General features: G+C 37.7%; 1 protein-coding gene across 1 annotated transcript; it reads right to left on the reverse strand.

The window, feature by feature from the left end:
• Nucleotides 1–11868: 11868 nt before the first annotated feature.
• Nucleotides 11869–16737, reverse strand: LOC143537305 (glucomannan 4-beta-mannosyltransferase 9-like). Its single transcript, XM_077031100.1, has 9 exons — nucleotides 16382–16737; nucleotides 16187–16285; nucleotides 15783–16035; nucleotides 13667–13777; nucleotides 13008–13144; nucleotides 12810–12927; nucleotides 12533–12728; nucleotides 12251–12442; nucleotides 11869–12155 (listed from the first exon to the last, which is right to left on the reverse strand). The coding sequence occupies exons 1-9, from the start codon at nucleotides 16397–16399 to the stop codon at nucleotides 11993–11995; spliced, it is 1287 nt and encodes a 428-aa protein (XP_076887215.1). The 5' UTR covers nucleotides 16400–16737; the 3' UTR covers nucleotides 11869–11992.
• Between the last annotated feature and the right edge of the window lie 4009 nt (nucleotides 16738–20746).

Below are 20746 nucleotides of genomic sequence, written 5' to 3' on the forward strand. Positions count from 1 at the left end.
ACCAGGGTCCGTGGGTCAGCGTACTCAAGGATCCTCGATATTCCATCCAAGATCATCTATCCTCCAAAAAGAGTCCATGGTTCAACCAACTCAAGGATCCTCAACCTTTCAGCAAGGATCATCGATCCTTCAACCAGGATCTTCCGGATTGTATCTTCAAGAATCCTTCAATCCCAACCACTAGGATCCTTCATCCACAATCAATGATCCTTCTTCAAGGATCAAGGATTCTCAGGGGTTCAACATCAAAGGTCTTCGGAGGTCCATGAAGGAGATATAATCCCCATGCAAACCATAGCATCTGGAGGACCAACTCCTATTGCAGACTCCTCTTATCCAACTACTCATCCGGGATGCCTACCTTCACCCAGCAAAGAGGGTAACTCGTATGATCCTATATCTTTTAACGCTAACCATGGTCCCGTGCAGGATGCAGTTATCAACCAAGCTATGGCCAATGAACTACAGAAGCTCAAGGATATGATATCAAGTGTTCCCGGGGTGATACGACCAATCCCCGAGATACCTGAGGGAAGTCACAAGTTATCCAGATTTGCTCCACCTATCTGTGATGCTGAAATCCCGAAGCGGGTTCCAGACTCCCAACATGAAGACTTATGATGGGACCACCGATCCTGAAGAGCACGTTGCACAATATAGGGAGCGTATGGAAATCAACCCTATCCCGTAGAGACTCAAGGAAGCTTGCTTGTGTAAAGGCTTCGGATCCACACTCACAGGAATCCGCCTTAAAGTGGCTGCTAAGTCTTTCTCCCTTTTCAGTTACTTCTTTTTCACATTTAGTTAACTTGTTCAACAGCCAATTTTCCTGTAGTAGGAAATTTGAGAAGTTAACTAGTGATTTATACCGAGTTATCCAACCTAGTGATGAATCCCTTAGGGATTTTGTTACGAGGTTCGGCAGGGAAGCTCTAGAAATCCCTAATCTTGACATGGCTACTGCTGTTGAAGCATTCAAGATGGGACTTCAGAGGGGCTCCCCCTTTTATGATGATCTTGTGATGACTCCTTGCAGGTCTCTAGATGAAGTAAGAAACAGGGCACTCCGGTTCATACGATTGGAAGACTACAAAGGATCCAGGATCGTCTGGGGCTCAAAAAAAACAGGAATCCCCTGACAAGAATAAAGGATCCTTATACAGGAACAACAACTCAAAGCCGTACAACAAGTTCAACAATCAAAACGTGTACGAGCAGTTGAAGAAGGAGAAGATGATGAGGACTACCCAAGTATTTCTGAGTATTGCTTCTCTGTTGATACTCATGGTTTGATTTGTGCCATGAAGGATCTTGGGGAGAAAGCAAGGTGGCCTCGAAAAAATGGAGGAAAACAACATCCTTCAAAGACAAGTCCAAGTGGTGTGCATTCCATGAAGACTTTGGCCATCAAACAGAAGATTGTATTGGTTTAAGGAGGGAAATTGGATACCTCCTGAGTAAGGGCCATTTCAAAGAGCTCTTGGGAAGAAAAAAGTCTAGGATCCAGGATACTGAAGATGCACCACAGAAAGCAACTCCGCCCCCACCCAGACGCACAAGTAATCAACTTCATCTCCGGTGGCTCAGATATAAGCGGGTACTTCTTTCTCCTCGGCAAAAAGACACGCCAAAGAAACCAAGTTGGAGAACGGAGAACGACCAGTCATATCCACTACATTGACGACTGAAAAAAGAATCTTCTTTGATGAAGAAAATAAGACAAGCATCCAGGATCCTCACCACGACGGTTTGATTGTAGCTTTATTATTGCTAACCATTATGTGCGCAGGGATCCTAGTCGATGGGTGGAAGCTCGGTCAACATCATCCAACATGACGTGCTGCAGAAAATGAACTTCTCGGACTCAGAAATCATCCCAAGAACATCGGTGCTAGTGGGTTTCAGTGGTGAAACCAAGAAAACATTGGGGGACATCAAACTCCCAATATATATCGAAGGGTTAAACTCTTACCAAAAGTTTTGTGTTATTGACAATCTTTCTTGTTGCAACGTTATTCTTGGTAGGCCTTGGATACATGAATGAAGGCTGTAGCCTCTACCTACCATCAGTGCATCAAATTACCAACTCCTTGGGGAGTAGTAAGGATAGATTGTGACCAAGTGGAAGCCAAGAATTATTATTCTTCATCCATGAAGCCGACAGCTAAACAAACGATAGCATAACAATTACAGCAACATCCTAGGGACGTGCTGGAAGCTCGGGAGAGAGACGCAAAAAAAGTATCTTTAGATCCTGAAGATCCAGACATGAACGTGTTCCTAGGATCCAGTATCCCTGACGAGATCGAGGAGGATATAATATCCTTCCTAAAGCGACGAAAATCCACATTTGCCTTCAGACATTCAGACATGACAGGTATTTCTAAAGAGGTAATTACTCATAAGTTGGGCCTTGATTATTCTATTAAACCCGTCCATCAGAAGCGAAGGCAATTCGCTCCTGAGAGGAACGCGATCATACAAGAAAAAGTTGAAAAACATCTTAAGGCCGGTATGATCAGAGAGGTTAAGTATCCTCGATGGTTCGGTGGTGGTGTCCAGCCGGATAAACAACCAAGGTGGGGGGGTTACCGGAGGTGGGAGAGGGGTGGCCGGAATTGCGGGGGTGGCCGGAATTAATGCGGGGTCGCCGGAGGAACGGCTAAGGAAGGGGGTGGCTGGGTTTGGTGGTGGTATAGTGGAAGGTGGTGACGGCAGTGGGCGGCCGGAGCTGGTGGCCGGAAGTGGTGGTCGCCGGAAATCGGCCATGGGGAGGGGGGTGGCGGCTGGTGCTAAATAATATGGAGTTAGGGTTTTGTTGGTTTATATGTATGTTAAATATTTTCAAAAACGGTCCCTCAAGTTCCAAGTGTTTTAAGGAAAGGTTTTAAACTTAACAAAATGATAATATAGATTCGAAATGACAAGTATTACCCCTTATGTTTTTCTTAACGACACTACAATATGACAAACATCTATTTATTGATAATCGAGGTCCATAATAATATTATATAATAAATAAATTAAGGTTCTAAAAATGTGTTGAGCGTTTTTTTACAAAATAAAAGTTTAAAATACGAATATGACTCGAGACTCAAATTTGACAAATGTCACAACAGCACCCGGTATATTACGTAAGTAAAAGCCTTGTAAATGCAGAGGTCATGTATTCTTACCTTGAAAAATTAATTCTTGCTTTGATTATGGCCTCAACCAAGTTGAGACACTATTTTGAAACACTATGCTATTATTTTAAGAACTAATTATCCTGTTAAGAATGTGCTTAGAAAACCAGAATTGTCAGGAAGGATGGCCAAGTGGGCTGTGAAATTTAGTGCATATGATATTCAGTATGATCCCAGAACAGCCATTAAGTCACAAGCACTTGCAGACTTTGTGGCTGATTTCAGTAGTGGACATGCAAGAGGAAGCTGATTTGGAGGTTCAGCAACTGAAGAAACCAAGGATCCTTGGATCCTCTTTACTGATGGAGCATCCAACATAAGAGGAACAGGATTGGGTATCCTACTGAAATCGCCAAAGGGGGACATAATACCGCAGTCCATTGCGTGTGCATTCCAAGCCACCAATAATGAAGCGGAATACGAAGCTTTGATTGCAGGTTTGCAATTAGCTAAACATATGAGGATCATGTATCTTCAAGTATATGTAGATTCGTTATTGATGGCTAACCACTTTAATGGCTCATATGCTGTTAAAGGTGAAAAACTAATCAAGTACCTAGATGTTGTGAAGAAACTATCAAAGTTCTTCGATTGTTTTAGTATTATGCAGGGTACCAAGAGAAGAGAATGCTGGGGCAGATGCCTTGGCAAATTTAGCTTAATCATTGAAGATTCTAGAAGATAGCAAGATCCCAATCATCCACATACTCTCACCAGCAATAGGAGAACAAGAAGTTGGGAGATAACAACTGACAAAGAGATAGTGCCTTGGGATCCATTACCCTCAAGTAATAAAGGATCTTGGATTCTCCCGATTAAGAAGTTCATTCAAAATGGAGAGATCCAGCCACAGAGAATCCTAAGTCCTTCAAACTTAAGGTATCACAATACGTTATTTTAAATAATATTTTGTATAGAAAATCTCTTGCAGGTCCATACTTGAGATGCATCGAAGATCCTGAAATTCAAGAGGTGCTCAAAGACTTTCACGAAGGAGATTGTGGTAATCACACTGGAGGTAGAGCCCTATTCTCTAGAATTCTGAGAACAGGATACTACTGGCCAACTATGAAGAGAGATGCTATGGAGTATTCGAAGAAATGTGACTCATGTCAAAGACACGGGCAACATTCTACATCAGCCAGCAGAGCCTATGTACCCTATATCCTCATCATGGCCTTTCATGAAGTGGGGCATGGATATCGTGGGTAAGCTACCTAAAGCGCCATGAGGAAAAGTATTCATGCTTGCAATGACTGATTACTTTTCAAAGTGGATAGAAGTAGAAGCTTTCGTTCAAGTCCGCGAAAAAGAGGTGATATCCTTCATTAAAAGAAATATTATTACTAGATTTGGTATCCCTTCAGAAATTATTTGTGACAATGGTTCCCAGTTTATCGGGAAAAGAACCACTAACTTTTGTGACAGTTGGGGCATTAAGATGATTACCTCCACACCAATTCATCCTCAAGCTAATGGTCAAGCAGAATCAATTAACAAGATTATTATCAACAACTTGAAGAAGAAATTAGGATCCAAGAAAGGCAAGTGGTCCGAAGAGCTACCATATGTTCTTTGGGCTGATAGAACAACACCAAAGAATGCAACAGGTCAAACACCCTTCTCATTGGTGTTTGGTTCAGAAGCTGTAATCCCTACGGAGATGGTGGTTCCTACTGCCAGAACAAGCATCCGTGATCCTCAAGCCAACAACAAGATCCTTCTCTAAGATTTGGATACTGTTGATGAGCTTAGAGACCTAGCTAAGATCAGAATGGCAGCATATCAGCAAAGGGTAGCTGGGGCATACAACAAGAATATCAGGACTCGAAGATTTCAAGAAGGAGATCTAGTTTTGAGGAAAGCCTTCAAAAATACAACCAATCCAGCGGATGGAAAGCTAGCACCTAAGTGGGAAGACCCCTACTTGATTGAGTCAGAAGCCAGAAAGGGGGCATGTCACGTGCTGACTATGGAAGGCAACAGGTTACCTAGAGCATGGAATGCTATTCATCTCAAGAAATACTTTTTCTAATCAGGGTCAAGTATCCTCAAAAGGATCAAGGATCCTAAAATTGGTAATATCTATCCGATCACTTATTCATTTCAGATTCTTATTAATTTAGGATAATATATTTTTAACGTTTCTCTTTTTCCAAGTTTTAAATAACAATGCAGATTTCAGTAAGAAGTCCAATGTCTAAGAGGTTGGCCACCTCTCCTTTACATTTAAGGTACTTTACTATTTCCCTTGGCCTAGCCCACGATTGGATATGACCCCCGATGATCATATCCCCTAAGGTTTAAAGGTTTTCACCTTTCTTATAAATTAGAGTTTCTACACTCTCGCATGGAGCGCACGCTATCCAACGTATAGTCCAGGGCAGCGGGACCAGTACACGTTTAGTGGCTGACAATTTCGTTGTTTCGGCTATATGGAGGACCCTACGATTTATGGTAGACGTACCATACCACCGGTTTATAACGTTTTCACGTTATCTCACGTTTGGGCTAAATCCCGGTTTGGGCGAGTCCCCAGTTTACATCCGTATCTTTGGGCCAATCCCCAGTTTGGGCTTGTCCCCAGTTTTTGGGCTTGTCCCCAGTTTAACACCAGTTGCACGGGCTTGTCCCCAGTTACACGGGCTTGTCCCCAGTTGCTCGGGCTTGTCCCCAGTTTATTTGGGCTTGTCCCCAGTTTGTTGGGTTTAATCCCAGTTAATATCATAAGTTATTTGCATCAGGTATCCTAAGTTCAATTACAAGGATCACAGAAGGATCAACACTTATGGTAACTTAATGGTGTTGGATATACAGCCGGAAAGGAAGTTGCCAAGGAAACTCCATTGATGTATGACAATTATACCCAGCTTGTCAAATCTCATCTGTTTTGCAGGAAGCTTGATTTCAAAGGCAAAATGACCGCTGTGATCTTATCACAACCGCCATTTTGGGGGCAATTGTTAGTGCACGGAAATTTGACACTGTGGATATGTTATCCTGGCATATAATATGGATCAATTATCCTTAGAATATGTTGCAGATCCTGTCAGGATCAATGATCCTTAGTACTTATTGTTTATTAACGATTTTCCTTTGTTATCTTGATATTTATGGCAGGTATAACGGCTAATGACCAAGTCAAAGCTATAATCTCGCCATCAAATTAATAAAACGCGTGGATAATAAAGGAAAGAGTTATATTGAAGGCAATAGCGGGTTTTTAGGGATTATTAGTTAATTGTCTTTATTATTCATAACTCCATTGAGTTATTATCTTTATGTATAAACAGAGACTATGATCAGCTAGGAAAAGACACACAACCCACTGCGAATACAAAAGCAATACACACACACACTTAGAAATCATTGTATTACTGATCATAATCTCCACCATTGTAACCCAATTTTTGATTAATAAAGTGGTGATAGACGATTTTTCATCACCCGGGGTTTTTGTGCCAGCGATCCGACCAAGATCAAGGGCTTTTCCTCGTAACAAATTCTTGTGTTCATCATTATTTCTTTCACATATTCATTATTATCATCATAGCACTAATCCTCACATAACTGATTTGGATACATTATCCTTGAGTGATTTTTGTCCAAAACAACATTATAATACAAATGTAGTTTTCTTGACAATCTCAGCTGAAGCATTTCTACTTCCGGTATATGTACCACTGCCCTACACACACAACGGTATTCCCCGAGCCAAACGGCCCTAAACTGAGAACTAGTCATGACCTTTTAAGCTCGTGGCTTCATTGCCATTGATTGATTGATTGATTGGGCTTTAACAGTTATGTTTGGATCCATACACATGCGTATTCGGTCTGAGTTAATATTATTATCTACTTTGTATTATAACGTTTTAGAGATTACTCGATCTCATGTAGACATTGATTACTCGATCTCATGTAGACATTGTGAGAATGAATGAGCCGTGAGCCCTCCCTTTATATGCTGATTTTGGGTCCCATCGCGGTACGCGATGGGTCCTCTTCCTGGGCCGTCGCGTACCGCGACGCCACTATTTTTGCATGCGCGCCACGTGGCCTACCACGTGTCCTTCCCTGCTGCCACGTGTCACTAGAGTGTGACACGTGTCCTTGAGTCATCACGGGTCATCGTGTACCGCGATGGCCGTCTTCTTGGACTCATCGCGTAGCGCGATGGGTCCCTATATACCAATTTTCATTTTCAGTCCCTTGTCTTTGATAGCTTGTCATTTCTAGGCCTAACTCCCATCGCCCAATGCCCTTCGCCAAATCCCGTGCCCGTGCGCGTGCGTGTCGGGTGCTTCGCACCCTCCACTAGGACCACTGGGTGCATAATAGGCATATAAGAATATTATTATGGAAAATCTCTTCCTTATAAAGAGCTTCCATTTCTTTATGACTTTCCATGTGGGATTGGTTTTTAATTCCCTTATTTATACCCATGTGGAATGCTTAGAAGAATTCCACTTTTTCGGCACGACTCTTCCACTTTCTTACATCTTTCAATGTGTGATGAAATTTCTTTATCCCATATCCTTAACATATGGTAACTTTATTTATGGGATATTTTTATTTACTTGTAGAATGATCTTGTTTTTCTTTATTTAAAATTTCCCAACACTTATTTTAGGGAATTATTTTGATCCTTTAACTTTACTTAGTTGTCAAATTTGGATCGAAATTTTGGGAATGTTACACTACGTCAGCCACATGGCACACGTGGCAAGGCTACATGATGAGTCATCGAGCTACGTCGCGATACGCGACAGCTTGCTCCTCAGATCATCGCGTATCGCGATGGCCTACCGAATCAGCCTATAAATAGAGGTCACCAGCCCTCATTCTCACTCACACAAATTCAGTCAACACTTTCTCTCTCAAGTTATATCATTCTCTCACTACCTCGATAAATGTGCCCAACCATCCTCGTAATTCGTGCCCAAAATCAACATTACCTCGAAATCCGTGCCACGGACCAATGATGATGCATTGAAGTACGTGCCATCATGAGACGACCCGACGTCCCTCCTGAAGTGCATGCCTATGAAGTTCGAAGACCGATGTGCCTTGATTTTCGTGCAAGAAGGTGTTAACCAAGATTTTCAAGAAACGTAAAGGTGTTGAAGTGCTACCCGAGAATGTAAATATTATAAGCCAACCAAGGTAGGAATAATGCCCGAATAAAATATTATAAAATATTAAACGGCTTAAAAACCTAGTCGAGGATATACTTGATACCTCGAGAATAAATAAAGAAAATATAACAAAGAAAAATATAAATAAGAAATGTGTGATGTAAAATATATATTTGTTATTAATATAATTATTGTTTAAGTGTCACACCCCCAAACCAGGACTGGAAGTGTGACTACCCGTTGGTATCTGTTTTGTAAATATATCAGAGTATAAGGTTTGTTTTAGCGGAAGACTTCTTTTAATTATAATAGTAATATATTTATCTAACTTATTTCGGGGATAAACACCCAAAATTACATTGTTTTACAAAACAAGTAATTTACATAACAAGGATTTCATTTATATTTATATATCAAAAAATGTGCCATTCATCACGAATCTTCTAATGGTATTACTCTATCCTTGCTTAGCACATCTTTTCCTTTCCTGAAATGTTAATTAAACACGTCAGCGATATGCTGGTGAAATGTATTTACTCAATAAAACAATTTTAATAATCATTATAATACATAGAAAGTTTTCTTATTACTTAGCAGAAACGTCTCTTATTTCTAGGACCATTGCCACAGTAAAATACAAGAAACTAACATGCCCTCGGGACCTGATGCCCATATTGAGGAGGTTCGTTTGACCAGCATGTAACAAATTATATAAATTCTCGGGACCCGCTGCCCATAATGAGAAACTAGTTTAATCTACATGCAACAGTATGTTTGGATCCAGACACATGTACTGACTATCTAAGTACTTTATTATCTAACATGTATTATAACGTTTTAGAGATTCTAACATCTCATGTAAACATTCAACAAACTTAGGGATCACGTAATCCCTTTACTTTGACAGACTTGTCAAGTCAAACCCAATGTCTAACTTGCCAAGTTTCCAATAAAAGGTTGTACGTATTCACCTTTCAAAATCGAGCTTTAACTTCTTTCGTTTAAGCTGGATGACGGGATTGATCAGACCTATAGTTTGATAACAACCATGTATTAATACTAGATCACGTAATCTAGTTCCAGATCTTGTATCTGGTTTAACCTTGTAAATGTTTTTGAATAAAACTCTGTTGTTTATGCTAGGGTGATGTTTGATATAGCATGCTTTGGCCTAATAGGTTCAATCGCTCTCATTGAGTTTCTCCAGGTAAGTAAACGGATCCCTCGGTTGATTGGGATTTATACGAATTACTTTCCTTAGACAAGAAACATGGTATACCGACGATATCCCCCTTCCAGTTACTACATGGCCGTCAAAATATAATTTTATTTAGACATTACTTCATTTAGAAATAATATCCTTATGAAAACATTTAATCATATATTAAAACAAGGTTATACGCGATACCCTTGACTAGGGTTTAGTATAAAGATAACTTAGTACATAAGTCACCTTAGATAGTTTAAACAAGTTGATAATAACTTGGACAGAGGTTCGATTCTTTGTTTTGATTGCTTACGAACTTCCTGACTCGCAGGTCTTTGTCGTAACGCTTAGAAGCGAACAATCAAGTGTTCGAAAGAGAGAAAAAAGTGATTTTGGTGTGAGATTTGGCTTGAACTCGAAGTTGCTATTTATAGGCTAAGCTGGTAACCCAACGCGATACGCGATGGGTTTTTAATGTACCCGTCGCGTATCGCAATGGGTCATTAACCGCCATTTGATTAAAATAATTAGCCGACATATCAGGTATTTTCACAAGGGGCGCGATACGCGATGGTCATGCCCTAGGGCCCATCGCGTATCGCTAAGGGTCAATATTTACAATTTTTCCCCTTAAGCTTTTATTTTGATGCTTTCGAACCATGTACTTTCTCGTTTGGCCATGCAAAAATACTAAGGCGGCAAGTGCGCCATCAAAGCGCCACATTGCGCCCGAGCCCATGCGCGTTCGGGTGCTTCGCACCCTCCTCTAGGACCATTAGGTGCATAAGGGCATATAAGAATATTACTATGGAATTTCATCTCCTTATAAGGAGCTCAACATTTTATCCACTTCCAATGTGGGATGCACCCTTCTTATCTTATTTTCCTTTTTCATTTTTTTACAAAGTTTATCCATAGACTTTTTATATTGAAAATTTTTGTCCAAATATTTATGGATTTTTATGGGATCTTAGATTAAGTTTCTTAAATATAAATAAAGAAATAAAGTATACGTTTCTTCGAGATGAAGAAACATGGTGTTTAAGAAAAATAAACAAGTAAAACTAATGGTTTAAACTTGTTAAAGAAAGAAAATATATTTAAACTAAAGGTTTAAAAAGAATATATAATCGAGGTAAAGATTATACAAAAGAGACTAAAGGTTTTAATTTGGATTAAATATCTGGCATTAACAAAAAGTTACACTCGTACTATGGGTCCGAGATAGCTCAAGAAAGAACGATCAGTGAAGTGAAGCTGATCCTTTAAAATGTGAATCCGTGAATACCCCCAACTTTTATAACTTGTTTACTCGAGTCAAATTAAATTAATTACATGAGATTACGTATCTCTAAAACATTATAAACAAAAGTAATCGCTCGCCCTTAGGTTGTCGTGTACGTTTGTTTGGATCCTTACATATGTGATTAGACGGTGGGCACACAGTGCCACACCTGGTTATATGCCTCCGTCACGATGTGCCGGACCTAAGTTACGTCCGAGAGAGGGTAATCATATGTATACTGATGATAGCTTAGTAATCTTGAACGTTGCGGTGTTTGCTAAGCGGTTTCGTGTAGAGCTTAAGTTTGTAATTGGGTTTTATGTTTTTAAGTTGATTATTCCTAAGCCACGATTGGCCGAGACCTAAGTTATGTCTTGAGGGGTAATTAAGTAAATAAAATATTTTATACGTTAGCTTATTCACCAGCATGTGTTGGTGACGTATTTTCAAATTGTTTTACAGGTAACGAAGGTTAGCCGTGCTTGAAGAATCGAAGTGACATCTAGGCGATCTGATGGCTCAGATCCGTTTGTTAAACTTTAAAATATGTAATTGGTGGTTTGATAAAACACTTTATCATTTTGTAAACATTAACAAGTATTTTTAAATCTCGTGTTTTGTTAATGTAAATATTAATATTTTAATCCACGTAAATATTTCCGCACTTAAACTCGTAACTCTGATTTAACTACAAAAACGGTACCAACTGTTGGTCGTACGCCCAGGCCCGTAGATGGTGGTGTGACATACGTACTAAGTGAAAACTTCCATTCTAACGCGAGAACTATCTACAATGCGAAAACTATATCCTGATATGAGAACTAGTGTCTAAAACAAAAACTCAAGTTTACCCGAGAACTCAAGTCAAAAGAGCATTTTACGTTATGTAACTCCCTCAAAAAGAAAAAACAAAAGGGCAGACGTCTTTTTCATGAAGTTATCTCCATTATTATTACAAAGAAATTTATTATTCTTCATACTAAAGAATGATATAGAGAAAATACATGAATAATATAAAACAAAATCTAAACAATGTATATATATGCCACACCCAACATTTTCTTATTTCTTCATCATCGTGTTCGTTTCTTCGTTGCAAAGAATTATTCTATTGCAATTCCGTTCACAATTCTTCATGATTCAAAGGTGCCAGCGTAACGGAATTCCAATTTCATCGTTCAAGAGTTGGGAACTTGAGTGCCAATGTAACTGAATTCCATTATGATGAATGCTATAGATTGTAGAAAAAGGTAAACGTAGTAGTGGTACTTCCCGTATGCAAAATCGTAGCAAGCGCACCCGAAGAGAACAATCCCCATGAAAAGCTCTAGCACAAGAATTCTGTGGGATATGATTACACCCATTTAGTATTTAAATTATATGTATTTTATAAACTTAACTTTAGTTATTAACATATATATGACATGAAAGCATACCTTTCACCTATTTTAAACCGGAAACGCCTTTGTTGTGTTGTTGCCTTAACCTTGGAAGCATCTCCGAGTTTTTCGGTTACAACCCATTCATTCACTCTTTGGGTCTCAAAAAGTCCGACGAATGTGGCCTTAGTTCGGTGGAGGGACATGACATTTTCAAAGAGGACCCAAAACACCACCAAATAGAAAGACCTGTAAAAGGACTAGAAAGTATGAACACTCCTCCATTTACTTGTAAAAAGACTAGCTAGCTAGGATTGATCAAGAAACTAAGAACCCCACCTAGGAGTTCCAACTGCATTTAGAAGCGTGATAATCGTTGGGATATATATTGTACCCCATTGCGGAATCATGACTTCGGGCATAAATACGGTTGCAGGAATCACAACAATGTAGAATGAGAATGTGACAGTGTGAGCTAGAATCTTTCTTACAAAGAAGAAACTGTATAACAAATATAGCCTATTCCTCCATGTCACTCTATAAAACAAGTTAAAAAAAGGTAGAACAACATCAATTAACTGATTGAAGTAATAAAATAAAAAATAGTACTTGAAACATACAGTATTTCTCAATATATCCAAAGCCATTTTTCTGAAAAGGTTAGCTGGACCACAAGACCAACGATGTTGTTGGTAACGATAAGTTTTCAATAAACTTGGCAGTTCACTTTTAACCTGTAGATCAAAGTATAAGTTAAAAAATATTCTAATTTCTTTTGCCACTAGCGTTTCTACTCTAAAATTGAAGCAGTTACCATGAGTGAACCAACATATAAGAACTTCCATCCTTTGAGAGTAGCTCGAACAGCTAAATCCATATCTTCTACTGTGGTGCGGTCCTTCCATCCCCCCGCCTCGTCAAGTGCTGCCATTCGCCATACTCCGGCAGTCCCTAACAAAAACAAATATAGAATACCATTTGAGTTTCCGTTTGAAGGAGTAGCCCTTGAATACAAATTATTATATTTTTAATGTATTAAAGTGCAATTTAAGGTCAGGGCCGACTCACCGATTTTGAAGGCCTAAATCGATATGAGATTTTGTGACCCTTTTATGTCATTTTAATTTTTTTTCTTAAAATAATGAATCTTGAACTCATGATCTACAAGTTAGCAACACACAAGCTTACCACCAGACAAACAGAAATATTTACTTGTAATCTACCGATTATATATATATAATGTTTTTTCATTTAGAGGCCTTAACTAAGTGTGAGCATAAAACTCTATCTTTATTTCGCTGGCCTATGGGCCACCCCTGTTTAAGGTCCATCAATGTCGACTATTGTGTGCAAAGCAACCCAATAAATTGCTTCATAACATAAACACCATTGGATTCATGATTAATTATGTATCAGTTAACTTAAAACCCCACATAACAACATGCAACTTTTTATACGTGATAGTTTCCTTACCATTGAATCCAAAGAATGCGTGGGTAATAGAACCAAATTCTTGCTCCACTTTGAAATGATAGTCAAGTGACATCTCTTGCATTCTTGTCAATAAGCAATCATTTGAGTTCGCTATAACATTAATCAATTACGTCAGCATGAAACAAATCACATTATGTCATCGTGTGTCTTCGTATCAAACATTTTTTCTAATCCATGTTTAGCAAGTCTAAAACACGGATCTTTAGTTATCAAATAATACTAAGATAAGATTAAAAAACTTTTGAACCAGATTCACGTGTATGTTATTATACAGTGTGTTTTAAAAACCAGCTTAAACCGGCCGGTTGAACCGGATTTCGTACTAGAGGCCGGTATTTTGAGTACTGTATTTTTGACTGGTTTGCTAGAACATCGTACCGGCGGTTTTTGTCTAAAATACCGGTAAGCCTGAGAATTTTTTGATATTTGTGGCCGATATTTTTTCAAATTACTTTTAACCCAACAATTAACATTTTAACGTGTAAACTTTATTACTATTTTTTTTTTTAAAATTAAGTGTTTTTGCATTATTTTTTTTTAATATGGATTAAATTTTAGATTATTTTTTGTTATTAGAATCATTTAGTTTTAGGTTATTTTTGGATTGAAGTTACGTTTATAGAAAAATATAAGGTATTATTCAACCGGTTGAACCTCCTAGTATAACCAGGTTCAACTGGTTGTACCATTTTTTAGCCCAATCCGGTACAAGTAAAATACCAGTTTTTAAAACATTATTATATATAAAAAAACTAACGATTAAATAGCTAACTTTAAAAAATATTATTATTAAACAAACATATTATACTTATTCGAAAGAGGTTAAAATTTGATCTGGGTCCTTAGTCCAATCACCAAATCTTTGTCGAAAAAGTTTATATTAAAAAAGTAATCATTCTAAAATCTAAATGATTGAAACCCACAATTAGCTGGGTTCAATTCAAATAAACAATAATTTTTGAATTATTTATTTTACATTTAGTATACATTATTAATATAATATAATCAAAGGTCTCACAGCCAGTTAGCAAACAAACAATACAAAAGGTGAAAATGGTGTGAATGATAGAAAGCACCAAAATGCCACACATATATTTCAGGTGAATAGGCATAAATGTTTGCATATGATGACTTCAATTTATTTCGAACGAATAATTTAGATCACTGACGTGCCACAGGTCCACTTGATCATATTCATTTTTCAAGAATCGGATACCACCCTCAAGAGTAAACCCATCATAAATAAGAAAACCCCTTGACCCTACCTGGAACCCGAAATACTTTTTTATCACGAGTGAGTATATTTAGAAGATTGTGGAAACTATATTTAAAGACGACAAAAAGTCAACAGTCATGTATATTCTTTATTTTTTCTTTCTTTCCGACTCAATTTTACTTAGATTTGAACTAAGATTTTGTGACACTCAATGATTTGTGTCTTGCATGCATTTCTCACTAAAAAGGCCCTTTTATATTTGATTAAGCTCATACATGTGTATGGTGTGTGAATCAAATATACATGAAATTAAACACGCGTAACCAATTATTATTCTAGTTATATTTTGTTGTAGCGTTACTCTATTTTTAAAATAATTACAATTTTGCCAGCGCACGTGTTTTTCTCTTCATTTGCACTTTAAAAATGAATAAATGTATTTATAAAGATTTAAAAGCCTTTTAAATCTGAATATACTGAAATAAAACATAATAATAACCCAGCCTGAAATATTTAATATCAAATTGATCAACCAATTGGGCAGACTGCAGACATCAACTAAAAGTGAGCCTCCATCAACGGATACCAGATGTCCAGATCCACATGTGTTTTTGTTTTCTTTTTGTTTTTAGTAAACATTAAATGAGTAACAAATTATGTGGTGACTGCTATACATAAATGTTAGTATTGAGGTCAATGTAGTACTTCATAGTTCTCTAAATTAAATTTGTAAATTTGCATCAAGTATATGGATTCAATTATTCTCATACAATATGCAAAGAACGAAAAACTGGTAAGTTGTCAATGTCAAAAAATCTTATATCAGAAATGAAAAAAAAAATATTAAACAAAGTTAAAAGTAAATTTTAAGGGTCTTACCGAATTTCCAACGAGCTTGAACGAGTCCAAGTTCTGAGTTATGATGAAGAAACGGGATAGTTCGAGTGAGAAAGTCAGGTTCAGGTTGGAAATCAGCATCAAAGATGACCACATACTCGCATTGTTTTGCATAATCATGCTTTAGCCCTTCCTTAAGTGCCCCGGCTTTGTACCCCTTTCGGTTGTCCCTAACTTGATAGTGTATATTCACTCCTTTGCTTTTCCAACTTTGGCACTCCATTTCCACCATACCCTACATTACATCCCATTTAAATCCACAACCACAAAAATATGAAAAAAAAAAGTACTTTGTAAACTTGTAGTATTTGTTTGTTTTTTCCCACCAATAATATAACTAATTACTGCATTAAAATGTAAAATAAAATGTGATTTAATTTATCAACCTTGATCAATGGATCTGTAGAGTCATCAAGTACTTGAATCACAATGCGATCAGACGGCCATGAAAGCCCACATGCAGCTCCAATGGAAAGCTGATAAACCTGTTTACACAAATAAATAAATAAATGAATAAACACTAGAACTATATAACAAAACACAAAACTAATATTAATAACAATAACATTAAGAATAATAACCTCTCTTTCATTAAACATGGGAACTTGAACAAGAACTAGAGGATAATGAGAGGTACCAAGCTCAACATCATCTTCAAATGGTTCCTATTTATATAGTTTTTCGGGTTTTTGACCAAACAATTTGTTAATTGCAACCACCACAACCATGTAAACCTTTTCTATGAACAATAGCATACACAATGCCAGATTAATATACATATAGATTCTTAGAAATGGCACCAGGAACCACATCTTGATTAGACTGCATATCACCATAAATTGACTTGCAATGTTGTCCGGTGTACCCGCAAACCATTCCGAAAGAAATGCTAGTGTAGAAAGCTTCTCCATTTATTCTACTTTTCTTATTTACAGAACAGAGATGAAATTAAAGAAACTCTGAGTGGTGAGCAGAAAGACGAAAACACTGTTGTTATAAAGGCAGAAAATTATTGTTTTTTTCGTTAGGACAATGGTATCTAATTTTATATTATTATCTTCAGAGTAACTTCAGTTTTTATCATGGAAAACTCACAAGAATAATTTAATCACATCAAAATAGTTCCCTTTTTTTTAATATATAAATATCAATTTTGCGTTGTGCAAATTTGGGTAACAAGTAAAATCAATCACAAGTCCCAACTCCCATGTAAAACTTTGTGCTAAGTGGTGTTTGGAATTCCTTTTTTGAACTCCTTATAACTTTTTATTAAAAGTTAATAAGTCAGAATAAATATTCTGACTTATTAACTTATCACTTACGGTATCTTGACTTACTAAACACCTTATTATTTTATCAACTTTTCTAAAAAGTTAATAAATTAAAAAGGAGCCTAAATAAGCAATCTCAAACACCACTGAAAGTGGAAGTACTTAGGCTGAGGGGTGTGGAGCGCTAGAAAGGGCGCAAGAGGCCAGACGCTCGCGCCCCGGGGCGCGAGCACCACACCACCGAGGCGCGAGAGGGGCGCGAGAGCGGAAAAAGAGGCAGGCGCCAGGGGGTTCGCGGGACAGGTTGAGCGCTAGGGTGCTTGGGGTTTTGTGAATATAGCCGTTTGAAAGATAAAATGAGCCGTTGGCTCTTAATATTTTAAAAAAAAAAAAAATTTCTACTACTATATATTACCCATTTTATACAACACTTTAACACAACTTCAAAAAACACCAAACTTACCCATTTCTTTATACAACAGTTCCTATATATTACCCATTTCTTTCAAACTTTTTTAAAAAAACCTTTACAAAATCCTATATAATACCCCTAAATCAACCCATTTTTACCATATCAAACACAACTTCAATCTCCAAACAACCCATCGTCCCATTTTTTTTTAAAAAAATAATGTCGTCGTACTCGTCTGATTCCGACTCCTCCGAAGAGGATGATTTGCTTCTTCATGTAGGGGGAGTTTTGACCGCAGCCGTGGTAAATCTCTTGCAAAATCAAGCCCATCAACCCCGACTCCCGAGGGTTAGAGCACCACCTCGTGATCGTGATCGATCGGGTGCTAACGATACTTTGATGAGGCATTATTTTAGCCCTCAACCGGTATACGCGGAGTCGGATTTTCGAACTTGTTTTCGAATGAGCAGGCAATTGTTCACGCGTATAGCGAGTGATTTAGAGGCACGGTATCCCTTTTTCCAACAAAGGGAGGATGCTAGGGGTCTTCCCGGTTTTACCCCTCTTCAAAAATGCACGGCTGCTATCCGTCAACTAGCGTACGGCATCTCGTCGGACGCTTTGGATGAGTATTTACAGATGTCGAAAAGGGTTGCACGTGAATCCCTTCATTTTTTCTGCCAAGGTAAAAAACATTAATTTTACTTTTTATTAAATATTTATTACATTTTTTAATATATATTGTACGTAGGAGTCATATCGACTTACGCTCGGAGATATCTGCGTAAACCTACAACGTATGACATCCAACGCATATATGAGGTGCACGCAGAAAAACATGGTTTTCCTGGGATGCTAGGTAGCATCGATTGTACGCATGTTGGATGGGCTATGTGTCCAACGGCCTGGCGAGGTCAGTTCCACCGTGGTGATCATGAAGGGCCGACCCTCATACTTGAGGCGGCGGTGTCACAGGATCTTTGGTTTTGGCATGCTTTTTTTGGTGTTGCTGGGTCAAATAACGACCTTAATGTTATCGATCAGTCACATTTGATCAACGACCTTATCGACGGGGTTGAACCACCTCAATCTTTTGTTGCAAATGAAGAACTCTTCAAGTACGGGTACTATCTGGTCGATGGTATTTACAACGAATGAGCTGTGTTAGTTCAAGCTTTTACAGATCCAGTCGCCGACAAACGGAAGTATTTTACGAAGAAGCAAGAGTCTGCTAGAAAAGATATTGAAAGAGCTTTTGGAGCTATAAAAAAACAATATTATGTTCTGGCGAACCCGATACGTTATTGGACTCGGGAGAGGATAATGGACGTCGTCTACACGTGTCTTATCCTACACAACATGACGTTAGAAGACGAGGGCAAAGCTATATGCCAAAACTACCAAGGTGACATTCCGCCACAACCGTCCACAATCAGTGATCAACAAAAACTTCATAACATAGCAAATATCAAGAGCCGTGAGATACACGGGGATCTTCGACATGAGTTGGTTGAACATTTGTGGGCGAGGCGACCAGAGGATCTTGTATTAGATTAGTTTTATTATTAAATATTATTGTTTGTTTAATTTTTAGTATGTTTTTTTTATTATATGAATTTTCAAAAAAATGTGTGTTTTTTTTAAATAATTTCTTGTTTTTTTAATAATACGTTTTTTTAATACATTTATAAAAAAATAAAAAAATAAACCGCTCGCGCCCCCTCTCGCGCCCCTCCACACCATAGCCCGGGGCGCTATCACCACTACCAACACCCATCTTATCAAGTTTCTCTCTCTGCCACACGTCACAATATTATTGGCTGGCGCCCCCACTCGCGCCCCCTCTCGCGCCCCCCACACCCCTCAGCCTTACGTATTTGCTCTAGAGTCTAATTGTTGTAAATGACTAAATTTTATTTCTCCGTTTCCTTTTATTACCATTGTTTATAACGGTAAAATTTTTAAAATTTTAATATTATATCATTGGTCATTTAGATAATATATTAATCAGAGATGAGATTTTGTCACCGAATACTGGTATCGAGTCGTACCAATCCAAATGATACCGAAACCGGTATTTGTTTTCATGAATTTCGTATTGGTATTTTGTGGTACCGAACTAGATTATCAATATTGGTATTACTAATACAGGACCTACAAATGCCTAAAACTATGCAAGCAGGGAAATGATATATCATAGTACGTACAACCAAGAGTGAAGAGTACATGTGGATGGTACCACCCTAGTGTCATTATTCTGCCTACCTCACAGTAATTATTGTAAATTCCTGTTTTCCATTGTACATTCTTTTATTCAAAGATTCCAACACATTTCCCACTTGTGCTTTTCTGTTATTATTTTTCATAGATGCATGTTTAAAAATATCGTCTTTTGGTTCACTGTGAAACTATGTCTAAATGAAACTATGTCCGAGTGAAACAACGTCCTAGTGTAACTATGTCCGAGTGAAACTATGCCGATAAACTATGTCCGGGCGAAACTATGGCCACGTGAAACAACGGCCGAGTGAAACTATGTTTAAGAGAATGTATGTTTGAACGAAAGTAGGTTGAGCCGACTGTGCATATTACCTAACATTTTTATAAATGTAAATTGAGTAAATGAAACACTGATTGAGAAGGCAATAATCATGCTTTAGTACATGCTACAAGGATTTTGTTTTGTATCAAGAATATATTGGCTGATCAGTAAGATTTATGATATTACTATGACATTATTTAATGGCAAATTGGATTTTAATAATCCCAACTTAATGCGGTTGACTGATAATAATCCCAACTTTGAAAATAGCTGTCACTGGTCTCAACTTTCACAATATTTGTTTTCATTGAACATCCGTTAAAAAAACTTAACGACATGAACTTTTTTTCAATTTTCAAACTGATATTTTAGGGTTTTTGATCGGAATGAGGATACGGGTCACGTGATGTAAAACTTACCTCCAAATGGTGGTCTAAACGACCAAAGGTTGCTTCAATTCTGGTGTTTAAACTTTTAATTAACAAAAATCAAGTTGTTTGATGCGTCGTTTCGAGTTAAGTTTTACATCAATCGATTCGTAATCTCATTCCGATCAAAAGCCCTAAAACATCAATTTGAAATTTGGAGAAAACTTAACGTCGTTAAATTTTTTTTAACGGAGGTCCAGCGAAAACAAATAGTATGAAAGTTAGGACCAGTGACAGCTATTTTCAAAGTTGAGATTATTATCGGCCAACTGCATTAAGTGTAGATTATTAAA

Source organism: Bidens hawaiensis, unplaced genomic scaffold (assembly GCF_021521415.1).
Source record: "Bidens hawaiensis isolate Kalapana, Puna unplaced genomic scaffold, B.hawaiensis_p1.1 tig00011171_1, whole genome shotgun sequence".
Classification (NCBI taxonomy): Eukaryota; Viridiplantae; Streptophyta; class Magnoliopsida; order Asterales; family Asteraceae; genus Bidens; species Bidens hawaiensis.